Here is an 8,245-nt window from a genome sequence, read left to right on the forward strand (position 1 = left end):
TGAATGGCCGTTGTCTGACTTGTTTTTGTTCAAATCGAATCCTTTATTCATTTTCTTTTTTTGGAAAAAAATTCACATCAACAAATTTGGTTAGTTTTTTTTTACACTTTGATGTTATCTGTTCCTTCCACTGGAATTTGCTCTTGGCATTCAGACGAGAGCGGGAGGGGGGGCAATTAAAATTTGTTTTAGGGAAAGCAAGAGAAAGGCAAGCTATTGAAGCATGGAATATGTATTGAATAAAAAGTTGAATTAAAAATTCTAACAAGTAGATGAGGCACCTGAAAAAGATAAATGAGTGATAAAATGATAAATCTTGATTCTCCATTTTGAAGATCTGTCTACCAAAACAAAATTTTGTAAATTAACACAAATCATCTTTTCCAAAATTGTTTTACAGAATGATTTGTGCAAAGAGTTGGACCAAAAATCAGCTGACAAAAGAGTATTTGAATTAGGAAACATCATCGAAAATGAGAAATCAAAACATGTTAAAACAAAAATATGAATAAAAGATTGAGTAAAGAATGAAAAGTGTTGCAGTGAACAAACTCTTGAAATCCATGCAAGTCACCAAACAAAAAAATCACCAAACAAAAAAATCACCAAACAAAAAAATCACCAAACAAAAAAATCACCAAACAAAAAAATCACCAAAAAAAAAAATCACTAAAAAAAAAAATCACCAAAAAAAAATCACCAAACAAAAAAATCACCAAACAAAAAAATCAAAAAAAAATCACCAAAAAAAAAATCACCAAAAAAAAAAATCTTGCTGACAATATACTTCATACAAAATGTTTATTTAGATTAGCATCTAATCGATATTTAATCTAATTAATTAATTAGCATCTAATCGATATTTAATCTAATTAATTAATTAGCATCTAATCGATATTTAATCTAATTAATTTATTAGCATCTAATCGATATTTATTTAGATTAGCATCTGATCGATATTTAAAATATATATGGTATATAAACACGTATTTGATACCTTCAAGGTCCTTAAATGTATTTCCACATGCACCTTAAAATGCTTCATAAGTTTAATGTAGGTAAAATAATCCATAACTCTATTGCTTCTAACTTTCAAAACACCACCTAACATATTCATCTTGTGGCTTCATTACTCCAAAGGCAAAAGTCTACATTTATACCTCTATGTGGAGGGAGGGGGGTAGCAAATAATTTTTAAAAACATAAAACAATAAGCCACCACCTACTTACTCCCCCCTCTATAGTGAGATAGTTATTTCTTCCTCTCTGACTAAAGCACTAGAATCTGGATTGCAAATAGAATGATGTAGCTCAACCAAAGTTCTCTCCTTCATTCTCATGCGTGAAACCAGGTTATCTCCATCCAGCACTTTCTAATGGTGTTGCTATCACAGTTGTCCACTGTTGAACTAAGAGTTGGGTGCGTATCTCCCATATGCCAGCGCACTCATCATTGATGACCACTGACTCATGAAATTATCTTGTGATACAACCTGGTCTGAATTTGAACGTGCAACATCCTATTTAGATTCCTCACCCAAAATTTGGCCCCCTCTTTATAATGTGTAGCGATTCTTTGTTGATCTGGATTGGGTACAACTGAGCTCTCTCACTCTAATTTGGTATGATTGTAACAGATTGCCAGGTACTGCCAAGGTGGGCTTATCATCCTTGGGGATAATGTTGTACCAATACACAGCCTCCATAATAGGCCAGCTCTTTCATGCAGTAATTCACTTTACTGTCCTCTGTGTATACAGCATGGTCAGAAGTTGATTCATTTACAAACTGCCTGAATTGCTGACTACAGAAGGCAATGTGATTATTAGTCAAAATCTATCCTGGATCCAACATTCAAAAGATACTGATTCTAATTGACAGATCACATGCACAGCATCTTGCTGTGGTAGCAGCCACCAGATTGAAAATTGTGTGAGGCCACAATCAATCCGTGTCAAAAACTGGAAACCATTGAAGTGCATGATGTCCATGCACTACAATGGTTTCATACTCTATGTACACTGAGCACTCCATTTTTTCATAGGATTATGGTTGGGCCTATAATTTCACATTCCTTTCACATTTGAAAAATTGCTCTTAGTTTGAAACTCTTATGTTTTAGATATAAATGAGTTGATTCTATGCACAAAATATTTGCCTTACTCTAGGATGCCCACTATGTTGATGAACTTCAGTTTTCCTATAGTAAGAGCACACTCTATCTGTGTGGGTTCAATCGCTTCTTTCACATCATTGAGCCACTGTTGTGTTTGGAACTCTTGTCAATGACTCTGTTCAGTTCTGGTAAGATCTTACTAGTGTTGCATCAACTGATTATTGTACTCTTTTACAAGTAAAATCATCATGTCCAGTCTTCACCTTATAAGTATCTCACATGCAGTGTTGGTGCTTAACCAAAACTTTCCTGTGGGGGCATTGATCACCAATGGTACACAAACAGGGAGTCTATTTTTATGTGTAATACATTGGCTGTCCATTTAAGCAGCAGTTTTATTTTTTTAGTACAGCATCCAACTCTGACATGTTTACATGTTAAGTATTCTTTGTTTGCCATGCATTCTTCCACTGACAGCCAGCAAGCTTCCATCCGCACACCCAGTTCCATCATGTCAGTGCACCACTTTTCTTTGACAGGATCTGATTGCTGTACCCAAACAAGTGTGGCTGCTATTATACACTTCAGAGAATTATCTTGTCATACCAATCCTGTGTAACAGTTATATTATGACATCTGATAAAGTCTGTTTCTCCTCAAAGCCATCCACACACAATAAATGCCAGCTTGTCACATATAAAGAAGTTACATGTCACTGTGTCATAGTCATATAATACTGTTTCTTTGCCATCATCTCAGTGAATCATGCTCTTTTTAAACTTCTAATTCCAGCAATGTTGCACTGTTTTGTAGCATTTTATCTGTTAAAATAACTGAAATATGCTTAATTTATTTTTATAAATTTGTAGCAGCGACTACAAACGATCATATCAAAAACAATAACATGGCTACAATGAGCCAAACCCCCAAACTTTTCTCTTGGGACACATCCAGAATGTCCCAATCCATTTTGGCCCTGGATTTGACATGACAAGAACACTCCAGAATTCCTCATGATACATACACATGGACTTAATGTACCACACACACAAACACACACACACTCATGCCTACATAAATACATGACCTGACATCCACACATGTATACATAAACACATATTCTCATATATGAACTACTTTCCTTTCCTTACAAACAGGACTTTCATCTTATCCTTCATATATAAACTCTTCTCTCTTCCCTACTAACAAGACATTTATTTAACAACACGTTTTCTTTTAATGTATGTTCATGTTATATGACCCCTAAAAGTATACAACCTTTCAGCTGCCTTGTAGATCGTGTTTGTTCTTTTTTATCTTTCAAGCACACAAGCTTTCTGGATCATTAAAACTCAATTTTGCTTTAAATTTTGTTTTAATAAAAAAACAAAAACCAAACCACATTTCAACTAAACACTTTACCGAAAAGCAATGAAAAGCCAAAAAATATTTTAACTAAACACTGAACCCTTACTTCCCTACCTAAAACACTGACACATTTTTCTTTTGACAAATTTTAAATATTATATAATAATACCAGCTTAAACTGAGCTGCTTTTTGTTTTCAAACTACTCTTTTCTGCTACATGCTTCATAACTAAAAAATAAATACTCTGTTATTCTTGCATGACAAAGCACACAAAGAATATTTTTAAAAAATGAATCAACCCAATGACTAAACTTGTGAAAATATGCTGAGCAACCTGAAATCTTGACCAAAAAAAATATTTTCTCTGAAGAGAAAACATTCTTCCCCCTCTCCCAAAAAAACTTCACAGAAGGTGACTCTAGCAATCAAGAGGAACACCTACCAGCTGAGAAGAGTATGTGATTTTTTGCATTTTGTGACTATTCATTTGCCAGAGTGGGAGGAGGCTTCTATTCACAGATGTAGACTTTTATAGTTGCAACTAATTTGTATATATGGTGATCAGCTGAGGTAAATGGAATGCATGGAGTTAACGAAAGCATAGAAAGCTAATATATATATATATATCGAGAGAGAGAGAGAGAGAGAGAGAGAGAGAGAGAGAGAGAGAGAGAGAGAGAGAGAGAGAGAGCACAAATTAAAGAAGCACTATTTAATGCCTTTGCTGATGACTAATTTATAGCCTTTGTGAAGTTCAAGACTCGTTTGTTGCGTTTGGGCAAGACTGTAGATGTGTATTTAGAGATTTACAGAAGCTATCAGTTCTATTTGGAGAAATACCAGGTTATGTGATGGTGTGCATGTTTGTATGAGGGCTTTCTAACAAGCAGAAGGAAGTGTAATTTGCACATCAAGGAAAATGGAAATTCAGATTTCCAAATATCCAATGTTTGATAAATTAAAGGAGGATTATGTACACGAGTTGCAGACCTGGCTAAACAATAGTTGCTATTATGTAATGAGGAGGAGTTTGAGTTAGTCATAACACTAATATCACTAGTGGCCATGCAGCAAGCCAATAAAAAATAAGGTGTATACTGTAATGAATTAAACATGTTGGTGCATTTACTAATGATATTTAACTAGGTTAGTGTTCAGCTTAAATGTAGCACCTTTAGTAATGCAAGCTATGCTCAAGACTGCATTAGCCCAGGAGGAGAAGATAAGAAGGGCAACATCAGCATATATTGATGATATATTAATAAGGATGTGGCATTGGCAGCATCTGTGAGGGAGCATCTCACTGTGTGTGAATTCACAAGTAACAGTTCAATAAGGGTTCCACTACACACATTAAATATTGAAATCTTGGTTTATAACAATTTGTCATTTTAAGAACTGACCATTCTATAGAATATGAATTGTTTATTTTTAAGCTGCCAAATATGTTTAGAAATTTCTATGCATCATCATCATCATCATCATCATCATCATCATCATCATCATCATCATCATCACCATCATCACCACCATAATAATAATAATAATAATAATAATAATATTTTGCTTTCAAGATTTATGTGCTGCTAAAGATGGCAAACCTCGTCGCGTACCAACATCCTTACCAATTGCAAGCATTGATCTGGAACCGAGTTCTTGTGTAGAACCTCAGCAATCTGCAAACTCCTGAACAGAAGAAAATGAAAATCAATAACAAATTCCAGGAAAGTAAACCAAGACATTGTGCATACATCTTCCATTGGCATGACATTTCCTCTTGGATTAATATTTAAATATTTATGCAGAATAAAAATCAAGTGAAATGATTCTATTTTAGCACGCCATGAATATTAAAAACTAAACCGATAACAAGATATTAAGTGATTACTATATTTTTAACAATACTTGGAGAAAATATCTTGTGTTCATTTGAATTGAGTTTTTGTCATTTCCTACTTAATATTTCCATATGGATTATTACTAGATGATCTTGCATGACGCTATCAATTCCAATTTTTTAAGAAAGAATTGACAAAATGCCTCTATTCCCAATTTACTTAAAACAAGAGAGTCCCACCATTTAACATCTTGTTATCAGATTGGATTTTCAAGATATAATTATGTGAATTTCCACAATGCCTCTAATGATAATAAACCATAATATTTATTTACAAATGTTACTAGATTATATGACCAGAATATGAGTATTATATGTATATATATATATATGTATATATATATATATGCATTGTTGGGAGGTGTTGAAAAAAAATCAATATAGTGCTTCATTGCAAATGTGAGAGCTAAAATTCACAGTTTATTTAAAAACTATATGTCACAAATGTAACATATAGTTTTAAAATAAATAATATATATATTATGACTAGAATATAAGGAACAGAGAAAATATGGTTTAAGCTGTAACAGTTTGAATCAGTCACTTTTCTCTTTCAAAAAAGAAATTTTGACTCATTCATTATCATTGTTTATTAAATGTAATGTAAACCATCAGGTAGGTATTATCTTCCCATTCTTTTCTTTTGTGCATTTTTATATTTTTGTAGCTTCATAAGCAAATTAACATTTTGGTTTGAAATGTTTCAGATGAGAATTGATCATTTTGATTAATCAGACTACTGTTCTCATCTTGTGTTTTGTCATTTATCTTCCAATGTGTCAGCAGCTGATATAAACTTCAATTCTCTTCAGATGCATCTTATTGAACTTGGGAAAATATATAAGATTTTAAAGTGTAACATTTACTCTGCATAGATATGCAACAGATTAGTTTTAAATGACAATCTTCACCAGTTGATGGTTCAATCCTCAGTATGGGAGATATTGACTAAGAATAAAAAAAGATACTGAACATTTCTACCCGATCATGGCTGATGGAGCAACAATAATCTTCTCATATATATTAAATAAAAGGTTCATCTCAAAATTCCATATTGATTCCCAAGTCTGACAAAATGCACGCGAAAAAGATTGGAGGTTATATCTGTGGAAGGACGTTGTGAGAATAATATTCCAAATAATAGAAATTAATTTTTCCTACTAATGTCAATGAATTAACATAAAAATATCCAAGTATTATAACGATATCATAACACTTGATTTTTCTGTTTCCCTTCCTATTCATTTCTATGACTTCATTTATTTTCTGTTTCCCTTCCTATTCATTTCTATGACTTTATTTATTTTCTGTTTCCCTTCCTATTCATTTCTATGACTTCATTTATTTTCTGTTTCCCTTCCTATTCATTTCTATGACTTCATTTACTTTCTGTTTCCCTTCCTATTCATTTCTATGACTTTATTTATTTTCTGTTTCCTTTCCTATTCATTTCTATGACTTTATTTATTTTCTGTTTCCCTTCCTATTCATTTCTATGATGTCATTTATTTTCTGTCTCCCTTCCTATTCATTTCTATGATGTCATTTATTTTCTGCTTCCCTTCCTATTCATTTCTATGACTTCACTTATTTTCTGTTTCCCTTCCTATTCATTTCTATAACTTCATTTATTTTCTGTTTCCCTTCCTATTCATTTCTATGACTTCATTTACTTTCTGTTTCCCTTCCTATTCATTTCTATGATGTCATTTATTTTCTGTCTCTCTTCCTATTCATTTCTATGACTTCATTTATTTTCTGTTTCCCTTCCTATTCATTTCTATAACTTCATTTATTTTCTGTTTCCCTTCCTATTCATTTCTATGATTTCACTTATTTTCTGTTTCCCTTCCTATTCATTTCTATAACTTCATTTACTTTCTGTTTCCCTTCCTATTCATTTCTATGACTTTATTTATTTTCTGTTTCCCTTCCTATTCATTTCTATAACTTCATTTACTTTCTGTTTCCCTTCCTATTCATTTCTATGACTTTATTTATTTTCTGTTTCCCTTCCTATTCATTTCTATGACTTCATTTATTTTCTGTTTCCCTTCCTATTCATTTCTATGATTTCATTTACTTTCTGTTTCCCTTCCTATTCCTTTCTATGACTTCATTTACTTTCTGTTTCCCTTCCTATTCATTTCTATGACTTCATTTATTTTCTGTTTCCCTTCCTATTCATTTCTATAACTTCATTTATTTTCTGTTTCCCTTCCTATTCATTTCTATGATTTCACTTATTTTCTATTTCCCTTCCTATTCATTTCTATAACTTCATTTACTTTCTGTTTCCCTTCCTATTCATTTCTATGATTTCATTTACTTTCTGTTTCCCTTCCTATTCCTTTCTATGACTTCATTTACTTTCTGTTTCCCTTCCTATTCATTTCTATGACTTCATTTATTTTCTGTTTCCCTTCCTATTCATTTCTATAACTTCATTTATTTTCTGTTTCCCTTCCTATTCATTTCTATAACTTCATTTACTTTCTGTTTCCCTTCCTATTCATTTCTATGATTTCATTTACTTTCTGTTTCCCTTCCTATTCCTTTCTATGACTTCATTTACTTTCTGTTTCCCTTCCTATTCATTTCTATGACTTCATTTATTTTCTGTTTCCCTTCCTATTCATTTCTATGATTTCACTTATTTTCTGTCTCCTTTCCTATTCATTTCTATGACTTCATTTATTTTCTGTTTCCCTTCCTATTCCTTTCTATGACTTCATTTACTTTCTGTTTCCCTTCCTATTCCTTTCTATGACTTTATTTATTTTCTGTCTACCTTCCTATGCATTTCTATAATTTCATTTATTTTCAGTTTGGCAATATTTGTATCATGCATAAATACACAAAA

At 32.2% G+C, this 8,245-nt stretch overlaps 1 protein-coding gene across 3 annotated transcripts in view; it reads left to right on the plus strand.

The window, feature by feature from the left end:
* The window catches only part of LOC145239864 (B-cell lymphoma/leukemia 10-like), a 94,577-nt gene that overhangs the window by 78,053 nt on the left and 8,279 nt on the right, over positions 1-8,245 (plus strand). For 2 of the 3 annotated variants that reach the window (XM_080103433.1, XM_080103432.1), the window contains one exon: positions 5,060-8,245. This exon is cut by the window's right edge and continues 8,279 nt beyond it. In XM_080103433.1, coding sequence (XP_079959559.1) covers positions 5,060-5,175 — 116 coding nt within the window. In that variant the 3' untranslated portion in view covers positions 5,176-8,245. Of the gene's footprint in view, positions 1-400; positions 5,036-5,059 lie in introns of those variants that run through there. The other variant, XM_080103434.1, reaches the window with a different exon arrangement.

Source organism: Euprymna scolopes, chromosome 19 (assembly GCF_053919585.1).
Source record: "Euprymna scolopes isolate OS-2025 chromosome 19, ASM5391958v1, whole genome shotgun sequence".
Lineage (NCBI taxonomy): Eukaryota > Metazoa > Mollusca > Cephalopoda > Sepiida > Sepiolidae > Euprymna > Euprymna scolopes.